At 39.0% G+C, this 16401-nt stretch overlaps 1 protein-coding gene across 1 annotated transcript; it reads left to right on the forward strand.

Moving 5' to 3' along the window:
* Positions 1-3501: 3501 nt before the first annotated feature.
* On the forward strand, positions 3502-15317 carry LOC126642209 (germ cell-specific gene 1-like protein). Its single transcript, XM_050319637.1, has 6 exons — positions 3502-3584; positions 3627-3973; positions 5547-5594; positions 7964-8116; positions 10180-10291; positions 15062-15317. The coding sequence occupies exons 1-6, from the start codon at positions 3502-3504 to the stop codon at positions 15315-15317; spliced, it is 999 nt and encodes a 332-aa protein (XP_050175594.1).
* The last annotated feature ends 1084 nt before the right edge of the window (positions 15318-16401 follow it).

Raw genomic sequence — 16401 nt, forward strand, 5'->3', positions numbered from 1 at the left:
ATTATAGATCAATTATTTCACTCTCTCCTGTACAAACAAACAAACAAACCCAACCAAACTAGCAAAAAAACCCCAAACCAACAAAAATGTCTTCTTTTATAAGTGCCACTGTTCCATTGATCTTCTCTACAAATAAGTGAAGAAGTGTCCTAAACTGTCTAGACTTGCCAGACTCCAACTGCGTTTTGCTTTTTTTCTGATTAAAGGCAGAGAGAGCTTACTTTAAACTTCACAGCAACTTTGCTTACTGTAGCTCGTCCATTAGCCAATAAGAAGTCAGAAAACTATTAAAACATTAAGGGGCTGATCCTGTTCTCTTGAAGTTCCATGGGAATATTGCCAGTGGTTTTGCCAGAACGAAATCCAGCTCCATAAATACACACATATACACAACTCACAAAAACAAAAAAGATGTCTTAGAACACATTAAAACTTTGTGTAGGAAGCTTGCTGACTCTAGCTGGCTGTTAGAAAGCAGCTAAATAAAAGCTAGTTTTATGCTTTCTGATCATGTTTTGTCATCCAGCCAGTGCAGGATCAGGATGAACCTAAATGTGCAAAAAAATTTGTGACCACCAGTTAAGTTTTTGCTACAATTATTGTGACATGTAGTGTTTTCTTCACAGCTTCAGTTGCCAGGTTGGAGAAACTGACAATGAGTTTCAGCTTAAATTTTCAAAAAAATTTTCCAGTTGTAGAGAAAAGCCTGAAGACATTAATAAATCTATACATTATGAAGGTTCAGAGAATAAAATAATTTATAATGCAATAATTTTAGTGTCTAGTTTGTCACATTTTGAGTTGGGAATATGGAGAGTCAAGAGGACGTTGCCTCATTTGTTTCCAAGAGAAATGAAATTTGTGGCTATTTGTATTGAAGGATAGCTCATGTCCTTTTGAGAATCAGAAAATCATAGAAATGTTGTCCAAATGCTTTTGGAGCTCTGGTAGGGTTGGAGCTGTGATCACTTCCTGTTCCAGTGCTCAACAACCCTCTGGGGGAAGAACCTTTTCCTAATATGCAACCTAAACTTTCCCTGACGCAGCTGCAGCCGTTTCCTCCGATCCTGTCCCTGGCACAGAGAGCAGAGATGGAGCTGCCTCTTCGCTGCCCCTCAGGAGGAAGCCGCAGACCTCAGTGAAGTTTGACCTCAGTCTCCTTCAGGATGAACAACCCAAGCTCCCTCAGCAGCTCCTGATATGACCCCTCTGGGCCAGGACCCCGAAGTTTGAGCAGCATAGTTGGAGAACAGACAGAGGAGTCATCCTGGGACCCCACAGCAGTGGGCCAGCACACCCCATTAGCCTGACCATCAGTGTGACCCAGCTATCTCTCTACATGTGACAAAACTCTCTTCTGGAGGAACCCAGGAGTGGGGAAGGGCGTGATGTACACCCATGTCTCATCTTTACATAAAGTTTGGATGTGGTAAAAAAAATTAGTACCTGGACATGGGATGAGGAAGTGCTCTTCACAGTGCAAAATGCATCCAGCCCACTCCAGTGGTCTGGCACTTATGGGTCCCTTCCAACTCAGGGCATCCTATGATTCTGTGAGTCAGTGAGGGCATTGGCTGCACTGCATCACTGGCATAGAGACATGCAATTCCCTTCATTTTCTCTACTGATAGCTATCACTCAGCAGCTGAGTCTGTTCTTTAGTTACAACTTACAAGTTGTAAGTTTTTATGTGCTCACTTCTTAAAATCATCTGAAGTTTAAACCTGAAGGAACTCTATGGTCCCTGTCTAGAATTAGGGCTCCTCAGGACTAGGTCAGAGCAGGAGATCCACAGTGTGTTGTAGTGACACTAATACCACCTAGAAGGTGGTAAAGACAGAAGGCAGAACTGAAGTTTGAATTTCTGAGTTACTGTTTAGAATTTTTACCAGAACAATGTAAGCAAGTATACTGCTGAATGCTCACCACAGCTGCTCACCCTTGTGCCCTCTCAACTTTACTCTGGCAAAAATTACTGCATATAACACTTCAAAGGAGGGTCCAGATAATGTATTTGCTCCTCTCTTATCTTCTTTATTTTTTCACAGTTTGCAATAAATGCTTGTGCAATATATTCTTCCTATTATATAGAGCATTCCTATATGAAGAATTAATTTGAAAGTTGTGGTAGCAGCACTGTTAGGGTATGAGCAGAAAACTGGCTCCATGAAACATTTTAGACTGCAATTGTCAACCAGAAGGTATCAGTGGTTTCACAGGTCTCAAAATATGTTTGAATACAGCCATAGGTAGATTATTCATGGGAATAGAAAAATAGATAAATGTGTAATTCTTTTAGAAGGACTTCCCTCCTTCCTTCCCACCAACACTTGCTGCGCAGTTGATAAAGCTGTCTAGAAGCAGTCAATGCTCAGAGCATTCATGTGTAGTTCACAAATGTTACATCCTTGTGAAAATACAGTAAGACAAATATGTAGAAAATAATAACTCCTGGTTCGATCTACATCTGACTTTAGGGTTGTGAGATTTGCTCTGCCTTTTTTAGTCCAGACTTGCTTGTCTTTCGCTCTGTTGCTGGCCAGTCCTATAAGCTGAGCTCTTCACAATAACCTAGAGCAGGAATTTATCCTGTTCCTTTGTGTTTCATGAGGGGGCTCATCTAGCCACATGCTTCTCCAACTCTGACATCTTTGGGTAGAATTGAAAAAATTCAAAAGACTTGCATTAAATGATATACATGTAACTTTGCTGTCCTGTGGTATCATTCTCCCCTGTGACATTTACAGTTTTAAAATGAAATAGTCACTTGCTAACACTCCTGATCCTTTTGGTTCTTTGCATCACTTGTTTGCATCATCAAACAGGCAGAAAAACAATACATGTAACATGTCAAGGCGGGACACGTTTCCTAGATGAAGGGAAAAGAAATGCTATTTCACAGAGAGAGCACATGCACAGACTAAATTAGAATAATTCAGCATTTTCTCTACTGTTTCACCTAACTTGGGCACAACTTGTATTATGTGTTCATGGAGGTAGACTGGACAGTGCCCAGGAACATGTCAGTAGCAAAATCAGGTAACTTACGACTTTCATTTGTCACTTTGGACATTATGCATTTGCCTTTCCAGTGTTCCTGAGCAGTGCTGCAATGGCCATGAAATGCTTAGCAACTGGCTCTAGCTCCTTAAAATTTCTCTATAGTAAGAATCACACTTGTATTCAATTTAAATACTGTTCAGTGTAACAGGAGCATTTATTTGTTATATATATTTCTTAGCTATGAAATATAAAGGTTCCATCAGTCTGACTCCATCTGCCAATCAAGGTAAATAGGCACAATTTTTTATATAAATAAAACTTTTCTGATTGCATCCTGGGGTACTTCCAATGCTTCTGTGTTCCTGTATTTTTATTCCTGTGATTCATTGGGCAAACTATAATTTATTGCCCCACTTCCTCATATTTCTTTCACAACAAATTACTGCCAAATAGCACTGTCCTACATCCTTAATCTTCCCTGCCACATGATTTCTGGTCATGCCCATATCTCTGCTCTCTGTCTTTACTCTTAAGCTGGTGCAATTTTCTGAGAGGAATGAAGAATATGATGGCAAAGACAGGCAGGTGCTTCACCAGGCAGATAGATGCATAAATTTCTAAAGGTTGTTTCTAGAAAAATTGCTAGTGCAGTCCTGGAGGATGCCAGCCTCACTCCCAGAGGCAGACAGACGGCACAGAGCTTCAGCAGCATTTTCTCTCAGTTTTCTCTCTTTAGTCTTCTCTATTACAGCATTCAGTAGCAGTTACTGGTGCGAAGGGACAAGAAAAGTTGCCAAACCTTTCTGTACCGGAGAGAGCAAAGGGGGTCTTTGCATCCGCTTCAACAGCCCTGATGCCAACAGCAGCCAAGCCGTGCAGTATATCTGGGAGACAGGAGATGACAAGTTTGTTGAGCGAAAGTTTCATGCTGGGATTTGGTATTCCTGTGAAGAAATGATAAATGAAGAAGGTGAGTAAAACCATGTAAATTTACTCAAGAAAACAATCCATTATTCCTGCTTTTTTGGTGTCCTCTTCTGATCTGCTGCATTATCATGGATGTATTTTATTGTGCTCATATCCTTAAAAAGTTGCTCTTCTCTGGAAAAGGGGACCTTAGAGGGTACTATCTAGTCAAGATTTCATAATAAGTTCTGCAAAGAACATTAGAGTGACAGATTGTGTTTCTCGTTTAGTGATAGGTTGTGGTACAGATCAAGATTTGTTTATTTTTTATCATTCTAACCATAACAGCAAGTTAAATTGCTATAACAGGGAAGTGTTTCATTTTCCCTTAGTCAAAAATGAACACACTTGCCCTAAAGAATTGCTTCTGATCCTCTATGGCAACATAAAAAGCACAAACTGACTTTTTTTGTTTTAAAAATCATTTGCACTATTGAATCTGTGGGATCTAAGTTAGTTTCTGGGTTTCCTCTTGACCACAACTACTTCTGCTTTCTTACTGTGATCTCACCTTTCATAAATCAAAGCAGAAGAAGATACTTTTCACCCTGATAAAACCTGATTTAATAACTGTAAAAAATGGTAGCATGTAACTGAATTTCACTCTGCATATGTAAATACCTGTAGAATGAAATTAGCTTGTAATTATACAAACTTTCCAGTTAATTTTGGATATTTGTATAAGGGAATTGTTGGTTCAAGAATTCAAGCATTTATTCTAAATCCAGATCAACACTAAGTTGTTCCCTTGTTGTCCTGATCAGTGTACAAATTACAACTAGAACAGAACTTCAGAGAAATCAAATCAGCTATCACCTGTGCTATAAAATGCAAATATTTTCACAGTCACCTGTCCTGAAGATCCAGTTCTGCCAGAAGGTCTTGTAAGTTATGCAATCTTAAGGGGGTAAATGTCAAAGATCAGAGCAAACTGCATGTCCAAAAGATACCTTTCAAGTGGTGATTGCTATGAATATCAAGGTTGCGTAATTTGTGCATCTGCTATGGCCAGTTCATATTTTCCAACTTGGCGCAGTTAGGAGCTCGAAAAAAACACTCAGCATTTTCAGAGCAGAGTGGAATTAATTCAAAGAGCTTTGTTCACAGCATCTGTGTAGGGGTCAGGGGGTCACATGAGTTTGAAAATCAAAGCTTACAGAAAGCAATTGGAATGAAGCTTAGAAGTAATTTGAGTGAGCAGCAGCCTTGTTGTTGTAAGGAGAGCAGCTCTCCTCTTACAGGGAAGATTACACCCAGGCTGAAAGTCTTCCAAAGGAGTTGATAATTTTCCTATTCTGGCTTTCACAGCTACCACCTTTTGGAACTCAGTTCATAGCCTTTCTCTGTCTTCCAGCCTCTGGTTCCACCTTTAAGAAGTCTGAAAGGATTCTCTAGCTAAGCCTCAGGAGTAGGTTGATACACCAGGCACTCTGTGTACAAATATACACCAAAAATAGTTTCTCCTGACCATCCCAGTTTCTGCTTTTCTGATAGATTTTGCATTTTCCTCTTTTTATTAATCTATTTCTTTAGATCATTACGGAATACAAAGTAATTCTGATTTTTTTTTTTTTTAGGTGAGAAATGTAGAAGCTTTATCAGTCTGACTCCAGCTTCTGATCGAGGTAGGTATGCATATTTTTTTGTGTAATCAAAACTTTCTTGATCATATTTACCAATATAAGTATTCTGCACTTTAATTTCAAAAATACTAGCTTTAATCCTACACAGATTTTTGTTTCCTTTATTTAGTTTTTCAACTTCAAAATGAGGTCCATATCAAATATCAATCTATGTCTTTTTGAAGACACATCATTTGAATATGAACGGCTTTTGAAATTACTTTGAATAGAGGTACTGGAAGTCAAAATTCCTAAATTTTGCCTGCTTTTTCATCATAACTCCATGCTCCCAGTCAGGAATTCTGTGGCCTGCACCACACAACCAAGAGGGCAAAGGGACAGGAGTGCATGAACATTCACCCTTGTGTGCTGATGGGACTTGAGGGAGTTGTGCTGTCTGATGGCAGTCCGAATCTCCTCCCTGTGCCTTGTAAAGAGTTGTGAGGAGACATTTCCATTCTCTTCTTCCAAAGAAGGACTCATATTCCTATAAAACATTCCTGCAGATGTTGTAAAGTGCCTCCTCCCTTGCCCAATCCCCAGTGTAAAACCATCAGTCCATCACTTATCTGATTAAACTAATCACTTTGCAAGTGGCTGATCCAGGAAAAAGAAAAAAGAAAAGAAAAAAAAAAAAGGCTTTCTCTTCAGGATACCGTGAGTGGAGTATTTTCCTGGATATGCAAGGTCAGCCTCTTGGACAAGAAGAAATAGTCAGTCTCTGAAGGCTAGTCTTCCTTCCACCTATTGCAGGATGTCACTGAGTACTAATAATTCAAGAGTTTCGTAGCATGAGAAAAAATATAAATGAGATATGGGTGTATTCACACAGACACGGTCCTCAGAAATGATGGATATATTCTGGGCTCTGCTTTGAGAGATCCTCACAAGAAAAACTACTGTTGGACATAGTGCTGAAACCAACTCTGTGAAGAGCATCAGCAAGCATCACAGGTACTAGCAGGTTAGATCAAGACAGGCAAAGGTACCTAAACACCAAACTTAAAAGCTCTCCCTGGACAGTAAAATCCTGTGCGGAAATAGGCTCCTGCCCTGCACAGGAGAAGAGAGAGGTTGTGTTCTGCACGTGCCTATGGTTACTGTGTGCACAAAACTCAGCAGGCTCACCCTTCCTGAAGTTATCACCTGTGGGTCTCATAATCAGGGATGATCACCATTGGTCAGTGCATATGGAATGATGGCTCACTGATTAAAAATGTTAAAATGCAAGTTCTCACAGCTGGAGTAGCTGAAACTATTGGGAAATGTAACATCTGGAGTTTCTAAAGAAAATCACAATTTTTTAATGAGACAAAGACTTTCTGGAGAAATAAACCTTGCCCAAGAATGCCCACATATAGCCTGCCAAAGAATTTGATGTATAAATGGCCCGTGAATGAAAGAAGTCCCACAGACATTATCAAAGCCAGCAGTAGGGGTTATTTACCACACAAACATTGTCTACTGTCCTAAGTGGTGTCTTGGTGCCTAGTAGTCAAGGACATATCTTAGCAGTGTTTTTATTTTTAAGTTTTGATAGTTTGTATATATCTTCATGTGAAATCACTATTTGAATGTACGACCAGTTGTCTCAGGACACATATATTTGTTTTTAAAAAAGTTTTGGGAAGGTCATTTGCCAGTTCTTGCTACTGTGAATCTGAACACAAGAAGGCCTTCTGCTCCTGGTTGTGGGACATCAGCATGTCAGAGGTCAAACAGCAGGCTGAGAGACTTTAATGAGAGTATTAACTTCTTGCATAAGATGTAATTACCAGATATCCAAAAAGAGATCCAAAAAGATATCCAAAAAGAGAATTAGCAGATAACCAGATAAATGAATCTCAGTGAAACCTGGAGACTGCCTGGGCTCATGAAGGCTTCTCTGTCCAAAAAAATCAAGATCCTGTTTGGTAGAAAGTTAAGCCCATGGGACAGATTTTATTTAATGACTAGACCCACAGGCAGTGTCGTTGTGTGCATGGCCTCACAGTTTGTTAGCTGGGTGACATGGTCAGCTGTTCCTGTACACTTCTCTTTGGACTCAGAACCATGACAGCTAGATAATTGGATAGCAATTCTTTTTTTTATATTAACTTTGGTTCATTGTGTACTGCATTTTGTACTGCAAGCTTCTAAGTGTATAACAGGAACATGCAACTGCTCTTCCACTAAATGATTGAGTCGGTAGAAGAAATTATAATTTAGGGTGTCCATTGGCATTGAAGTCTTTCCATAGATTTTATTGTGGCATCCTCTCAGCCTTTGAGCTTCTGTTTAATGTTGTATGAACTATATAAATGAAAAAGAAGGAAATGGTGAAAATACTATATGACTGTTTATAATATTAGTGCTATTGGTTTGGTTTCCAGGGGTTTTGTGGCTGTCTATTGTAGCAGAGCTTCTCTACGTCATTTTGCTTCTGACAGGAAACGTTCTTATGTCAGTAGAAATGTGTTACTACAGTTCTGTCATTGACGGGCTAAAGATCAACGCCTTCTCTGCAGTAGTCACCGTATTAGCAGGTACAGTTAAGTATCTCAAATAATTACATCCAGAATAGTCTTCCATTTGAAAGTTATTAACAGTGTCCAAGCTTCAAAGCTCTTACAATGCCTATGGAGACACTAACAATACAAGATGAAGCAAAATATTACGGGAAAATATTATTTTCAATTAATTACTTCTTAATATTATTTATTTTGCATTTTATGTATATAGCTTTTGCCATTTTTAATTCAATTATTTAAATTTTATAATTTTTATTTCATTCCAGACTATGCAAATTAAACTTCTGCTACTGTTTCCAGTAGCTATATTGAAAACATACAATTTAAAAATCCTGTATTTACCTACAAAACTACATTAAAGCTACTATTTGATTTCTCAATTCCCTCAATATTTAGCTCAGACTAAATTAAATTCTAAAATGTATGTTCTAACTGGTGCAGAATACAGTGATTTAAAAGAAGAATCTCACTGTGACATTTTCTGACCATAGGTATGTAGATTTATGATGTCCCAAATGCGTCTCTTGACTTTACAGAAATTACTATTCTAATTTGTGTTTTCTCTTAAATACATAAGCACTACTAGTTAACTACCCTGCTATGAAATACAGATGATTGATAACACTGTCCTTTATCCCTCAGTGGCCTTTGATGAAAATGGAGCTTTACAGGCTCTATGACTATGCAAGCACATAACTATGTTTGCCTGTTATATCTATATTAGCAACATTTTCACCATTTCTCCGGCACCAAATTGCCCTGAAGTCACCGCTGAGATGTTAGCTTGACTCTGGATTTAATCCTTGTACAAGAGCTAACAGGAGAGCTCCAGCACAGGAGCTCATGTTCACACTCCAGTTATATGCATTTCTAGGCAGCCAGACTGAAGAAATCAGGACAGAAATTGGCGTAATTCAGCAATAGCTATGACACACCACTTCTCTAGTGGGAGATGGGCAACTGGTCTCCATTCCCTGATAGTCACATCAACAGTCAAACCACTTTTCCTGAGCAGTTCAGTAAAGAATCTGCCACATGGTGCCCAATAACTACCAAATGTGAGGATTGAAAACACGAAGCCTTTTGGCTGTGTTACACCAAGGGCTCTCCTACCTGCCTGTGTGAGTGGTGTTTCAGTCAACACCAGCATTTCAGGGAAGGCCATTTCCCAGCAATTACTGAAGCCAGGCCACCGTCAGCACAGACTTGTTATGCTCGGGAGTCTGAGGGATATTGTGTGCTAGAGCGTGAGCTGTGCCAGAGTTCATGAAAGAGACCTACTTTAAGAACACCTCACAAATTGGGTCTTGCGAGCTTGGTATGGGACTGTCTGCTTGGAGAACCTCATACATTTTGGATAGTGGGACAGTTGATAAGTCAAGGGTATTCATCAATTTGTAAAGGAAACTGGAAACAAAAAAAATCAATGTTTACAGGAAAGTTCACTACTGGAAGACAAAATGCTGAGGGAAAACAGATACTTCTGGAATTACCCAGTATCCTAGTAATAATTTTGAAAATTAAATTATTCAATATAAGCCTCTTTCACAACCTAGACTTTTAGAACTTACTAGTAACTATTGTCCATTTTTTTAAATTCACCTTCATAACTGATAAATCTGGCTGCATTTACAGTGGGAATAGCATACAACTTTGAAAAATCTTTCCACTGAATGACAGCAAACTGTGGGACATGTATCCAGCACAATGCAAATGAGCAATACTTTTCTGTAATAGCTGATCCTTGCTCAGTATTACATAATTAAGAAGTTTTCAGAGGATGAGAGCCAACAAGCCTGCTGCTTTTTAAAATCTATGAGTTGCATGTCCCACTGTGCTTCCAGATTCCTCTGCCATAGAGTGCATGTGTTAAGGGAGTGTATGAATGAATGCAGTGGCAAATACATGACACATTAAGTACACCTAAATTATAGTGTTAGTGTCCAGTATTTGTAAGTGGAATTCAGATATTTCATAAAATATTCTGCAGGAGTTCAATGGATAACTGGAAACAGTTGTCGTCGAAGAACATCCTCAATATAAATTTTCTAATGTTATTATAATATTATACTTTTCAGGTCTTCTGGGCATGGTTGCTCACATGATGTACACAACTGTATTTCAAATGACAGTAAATCTTGGTCCTGAAGACTGGAGACCTCACACATGGGATTATGGCTGGTCTTACTGGTACTTACTGGTTTATATTTGGTTCTTCCACTACATTTTGGTCATTTTACCCTACATTCAAGGAATGTATACCCAATTTATAAGCAATGGGTTTACCTTATTTCACTCCTGAGGACACAGTTCAGTAACCAGTTGTTGTTCTCAAAATTCAGTTGTCTTAGATTATTGCACAGAATATTTAAGCTTGTGAGTTTTGCATTTGACTTCCTACAGGCAGTGCAGAGATGTCCAACTGCCTTGCACAAAGCAGAGGTTCTTCTCCATACACATCAGACCCAGATTTAGTATCCTCATCTCCCAGGACAACAGTCTTACATAAATTGCTTAAAACTCTTTCAGCTTTAGCCATTTAGGCTGGCATTTTCCTATCACATATGTGCTTCAGATTGTTGTATCTGGAACATTACAGACAAGATGATTCGAAGTTGAAAATAGGCTTAGGTAAAATCCACATTATTTTGGCCTCGTTTCTGAGGAGATGTAGTATTCAGAAAGAGGGCTGTTCAGATTAATTTTGCTATAGAAGTGTGTCTTTGCAAATCCATAAAATCTGATCAATAGCAAGCATTTGAACATTCAGGTGTTGGAAACTGCTGCTATTTCCTCAGCTGTGACTGAGAAAAAGAATAGGAACAAGCATATTGGGTTCAATCAAAAGTCAATCAGGATAAATATTTTAGGTCAGAAGACCAGAGCTCAGGCTGATTGTCTTGTTAATATACACTCTGACAGGTGAGATCACAGCTCACATTTTCAGTTGTTGTTGCTCTTTCTACTTTTATTATATCTTTATCAAACAGGTGCTTGTAGCTCATGTGGTCCCTGTGATGCAGACTCACTAGGGATTTTTGCAGTGAAACTGGAATTTCTTTTGTCTTTTGTTCTGCTAATTTTCACCTTCTAATTAACTCAAGTCTCATTTGAAGGTCAGTGTACATTGTTCTGCCTTTTTCCAGGAGTCTGTTTCCCAAGCAGTTTGTTTGAAGTTATTGCTACATGTGTATAGATAGAGATGTTTCTCTGGTGCTTTCACAACACAGAGGGATGAACTTGGTCAGTCCTCCCAAGCTGGAAATCAGCCAGTTCACGACAAAGAGTGTATTTTATCATGTTTGTCCAGCAGACAAGATGGCACAGCAACTGTATGTCACCCACTTGCTCAAAGTAGAAAGTGTGATCATGCTTCTGTCAGGAAGAACATGTCTGACAAGGTCCAATACCAATCATTCAGACAACACCTAGGACAATGTCCAGGGGCTACTTGGATAACCTCAACAGGTATTACAGAAGCTGTTCAGGATCCTTCTTCCGTCCTTTCAGGCTTACATTTTGCTTCTTTGATTCTCCCTTCTTCCCTTCATTCATATGTTTGTTCTTGAAATAATAATTTGGTTTTCCTTTTTTTGGGGATCTCTTTTCTGGAAAGTCTCCCCATTTCTTTCATGAATGGGATTGGGTCTGTTTTTATCCTAAAACCAGTAAGAAGAATGGTCAATGGAAAAAGGGGGAGTGTTCCTTCATTATCTCCCCCTTCCTATGGGAGTGGAAATAGAAAACTGCAGACTGGTACTGAGGAGCCTGTTCCTTCCTTTCCATCCCACTGGGAGAAGAAGAAAAACACCCAAATCACTGTCACTAGTACTGTAACTGACACAACTCCATCAATGCCACTATCACCATCATCATCATGTTAATCACTGATGTCAGCACTGCTGCCACTACAGGCAATATTCTCCTGAGTTCTTGAAATAATGGCTTTTACCATGTAGCACACACATGGAATTGAGGATTTCATGGCTGTCCTCTAATGATTCAGGGTAGCTTGGGCCACTGAATGCCCAAAGAAATCCTTCTACTAACACAAGACTTTCCAAGCCATCAGTATCTGCATACAGGAAGGCATTGAGGAAGATGATCTATGTGGTGCATTTTTTCTAATAAATTTTATGCTCCATTTTTCTACCAGGATTCTTTCCTTTTCCTAGGCCTAAATTGCAACTGCACCACCTTGTTTGACAGCAATCTAAAAGTAAAGTAAGCCATACATACAGGTTCCTCACACACTCCTCCCAGCTGTCTCCCTTGGTTTCTTTCTTCTTGTCCCGTTTTATATGTAATGTTGTCTCTCTTCTTATAACCTCCATTTGCACCTCCTTTCCTGCTGTATGAACCTTCATCTTCAGCCTCCCTTAGTTGCTCTCCCATTTCTGCTTGTGGAAACCTCATCTGATGGTAAGAGAGGAAGAATGTTGATGCTATTTGTCTTTTACAAGAGGAAAGAGAATAGATACCAAAGAAAGAGGTATTATTGATTACAATTGACACTCTTTTCTAATTACCTCAGCACCCACTTGTGGCCACCAAAACCATGAGAAGGGCATGGGCAGGCAGAGGCACAGGTAAAGACTGCTGTTTTTTCATTGGGACTTAGAATCATCTTCTTAGTAGCAAAAAAACCTCAAGGAACTGGGCCCATGGAGCTGCTTTTCTTCCCAATCACCAGATCTAGTAGTGAAGCTATTCCTGTAAGAACTACTGAGCCGTTGTCATGAATCTTCTACCTGCCACAGTTTCCCCTCTTCCTCACATCCAACTGTGTGGCCAGGGCTTTTCTTCCATTTGGCCCAAGAAACATGAAGACTTTTCTTTTTCCTTTACTGTGCTGGAATTGCTAACAATGGATAGACTAACTCTGTGATATCTCTGAACTTCTCTTCAAAAATTTGTTCTGTATTTCTTTTTTCTCTTCTTCAGCAGCTTTCCTGCAAGTTGAAAAATGTTTCTGTTATTGGTGAATCTCTCATGCTCATTATGTTTCTCATACTGAGATATCCTCACATCAAAAGACAATATTTTGTCTCTGAAGAACTGCCCTCTATACTAAATTCCCATAGTTCAGCTCGTATGGAATGCTCCATACAGGAAAAGGGAAAATCCATAATCCAGTCGAGCTTCTTATGGCATGTCTCTTATGCAGATGAAGGATTGGTTGCTTTAGTTTTTTTTCCTATCAAGTCAACCTGCTTGATTTCCCCTTGCCTCCTTTGTCTCTGGGCAGAACCGAAGTTGAATGCTCTCCTTACTGAAGCTGAATGTCCTCTGCAGCCAAAGTGCCCTTTATTCTCTGGCTCCCTTGATAATGAGACTCACTTCCTCCCTAGTCAACTTGGGAACTCCCCATTATTTCCAGGTTGTTTATGGAAAAGCAAAATTTCTGCCAAAAACTTTGACAAATCACACCAATATCCATATGTTGTCAAAAGAAACCATTTATTTCTGTCTTTTGCGTTTTTCCTCTTTTAACACAATATTGGTCTACAAGAGAATCTGTTCATAAGAGATTATTTTCTTTTAGTCTTTATAGAGACTCTCTTGAAATCAGTTTCTTACCCACATGTCATTGGGTCCTTCAAAGAGCTTCAGTGGATGAATTAGGAAAAGCACCTTTGAAAAAAATCTGTACTTCATCATATCAGTTCTATCAGTTTGTTTACTAATGTTACTGTGCTTCAGTTATTCAACCAAAAATGCCACCTACATGACTCAGAACTACTGAGCCCCCTTTATGTCATTCCAGAGCCTGAATTTTCAGTTCTTATCTCCCATGACTGGCTGAACCCACAGATTACACAGCACCTGCTGTCCCATTCTTGTTTTGGTGTGGGGAGAAAATCTAGTGATTTTCCACCCTTCTTGCTCTCTTTTGTTATAAGAGTTCTTACTCAGGGTGTACTTTGATGTTAGGAGCAAACACTGCTTAAGCTGCACCTCTTCTTGCTTCTGGGATCCTTCTGTGTCATACTCCACTATCCTCAAATTCTGTCAACACATCTGATTTCTGATCACCCTAGAGATCAATCCTGGCCAAAAATACTGAGAGGGGAAAGGGGGGAAAAAGGCGGGCAGGGAGAAGGATTTATTTAAAAACACAAATTAATTTGTTGAACCACAACAAGGATGTTGTAACAAACAACTCTGAGGGAGAGATGAGATAAACAGGAGTGCCTTAAATTGATTTCTTCACCAAAGCACATTTCCTTTGATAATCATAACTTTACCTTGTTAAGAAAGCCACTGATGAAAATGTTCCTGCACTGTGAACTCCAACCCATGCCACTGTGAACATATTTTTACAGGCTGCTTTTACACCTCCAGCATGTATTGCCCACTTGGTAGCCTGGAATTTCACATATTTTTGGCAAATTGTACCTCAATGTAATTTTTTTTTTTTAGTTCTGCCTTCTTAGGGTTTTATTTTTACCATTTCAGAGTTTATGTCCTTTTTTCTCTGTTTTGTCATGACTTGTATTTTCCCAGGAATGCATTTCAGTGCTCTGAATGGGCTTTAGTCAACTATTTAACTGTGCCTTCTCTGTTCCAACACTTTTGGATAATTCACACACATTTTTCTCAGTGTCCCCTATGAGATCTGTACTCTGAGTAATCACATCTTTTATTTTTTTAATGCATATGCATTTTTCGCAATTCCATTTTCAGATATTAAGCTCTAAGCAGAGTAAACAGAGAAACTGGAGGTAGGGTTTCATTAATCAGGAATGTCAAATGTGAATATTGTAACAAATATGTATAGGTCAACTATAGGTCTGTAGATGGCCATTAACGAAGAATCTTTCTTCGTCACCAAGCGTGCTCATCTTTCCCTAATACACACCAATACAAGCAAATGTGTGCAGTGTTTTCAAAAATAAAATTGAAGGACTTGAATATGAAAATGTCCTGCTAATTTCTGATAAACCTTTTTGTTTATAGCCTCGCATGGGCTTCCTTCGCTTGCTGTATGGCTGCAGCTGTCACCACTATTAACAAATACACAAAAACTATGTTGGAATTCAAGCACAAAAGAAAAAAGCTGGAAAGGAGTTTAAAGATTAAATACAAATTTCCTGACCATACAGCTCCAGAGAAAGCTTGCAATGTGTATGTGAACTCTTTTCAAAACACCACGGAGGATCCCACACACGCAATAAGAGGCTTGCGTCACCTGGCCACTATTTCAGTTCTGTAAAGCTGAATCATATCTCAAGGCATCCTGTAAATTATAATGCTAGATCCAAATGAAACGGTATTAATGAATAAAACATATCAATGTGTAGTATTATTTATTTTTCTTAATGAATAAATGATATTTCCATGGATGTTTCAAGGAAATCTTGATATTGGAAAAGTAGATTCAGGTGTCTCTTTTCAGAAAACATTAGTGATGCAAATTCCCCCACTGCTCTGGTTTTTAAGCAGTGTCTAATGCTAAGACAGAGCATGTGTGTTTGTTAGAATTTCAGAGCTCTAAGGATTCCACCCTAATTCTTTATTGAAATGACTGTAAAAAATCCCATCCAAAAACCAATACTCATGAAGAGCAGGGCAGCAAATAAGACATATGGTGCACGGCTTGATGAACTTTTTTGTTATTAAAGGTGTAATCTCAGTGGAGGAAGGAAAAGGAATATCTGTGGACTGCAGCTTATGATTCAAGTGTTTCACCATATGCATAGTAGGTTTGCTGTGAAAGGAAGGCTAATAGAGGGAAGAGGCTTTCAGTGTAAACACTGCTTACTCAAAACAGTTAGGAAGGCAAAGCGAAATCTGAAAGATACATTGTTGTAGGCAGCACATAACTCACCTATGGAATTCTCTAGGAATTATTCTGGCAACAGTGTCAGAAAGAATCAAAATTTTATTTGTGATTATTACACATGAAGAATCTATAATCACATTAAAAACGGGAAAGTAGAAATGATTACAACCCTCACAGATGAGGAACACACAGCTGTTCCACTGTGAGGATCAATGTGGAACTTCCCTACGGAACTGAGATGTGTGCCTACTTTGCTGGATACCAGCTTTTCTTCATTTTTAGGTAAATACTCCTCTTAATGAGCCCATTAGGAAAACACACTCGTGAACTCTTGCTCGCAGAGGTCTTAGTATACCAAGCAACTCTGGGCTTTGGAAAAATCACTTTACATTTTTATTCAGGCAATAAATATAGTTTGAGCTTGTTATGCCAGCAGGATCCATAGCAGGTCAGTTTATGGCTAGTGATAAGGTGGAGCTGATAACAGAGAAGCACAACTAGCTCAAAAGGAAAC

Source organism: Myiozetetes cayanensis, unplaced genomic scaffold (assembly GCF_022539395.1).
Source record: "Myiozetetes cayanensis isolate MyiCay16 unplaced genomic scaffold, myiCay2020 scf22, whole genome shotgun sequence".
In the NCBI taxonomy this organism is placed as follows: Eukaryota; Metazoa; Chordata; class Aves; order Passeriformes; family Tyrannidae; genus Myiozetetes; species Myiozetetes cayanensis.

What these genes read in the sequence shown, in the direction of transcription:
- LOC126642209 (XM_050319637.1), top strand. Translation starts at nt 3,502, where the DNA reads ATGCCCATATCTCTGCTCTCTGTCTTTACTCTTAAGCTGGTGCAATTT. An exon ending in AGAAATGATAAATGAAGAAG is followed by an intron (nt 3,974 to 5,546) that starts GTGAGTAAAACC and finishes TTTTTTTTTTAG; the next exon opens with GTGAGAAATGTAGAAGCTTT. An exon ending in AGTAGTCACCGTATTAGCAG is followed by an intron (nt 8,117 to 10,179) that starts GTACAGTTAAGT and finishes TATACTTTTCAG; the next exon opens with GTCTTCTGGGCATGGTTGCT.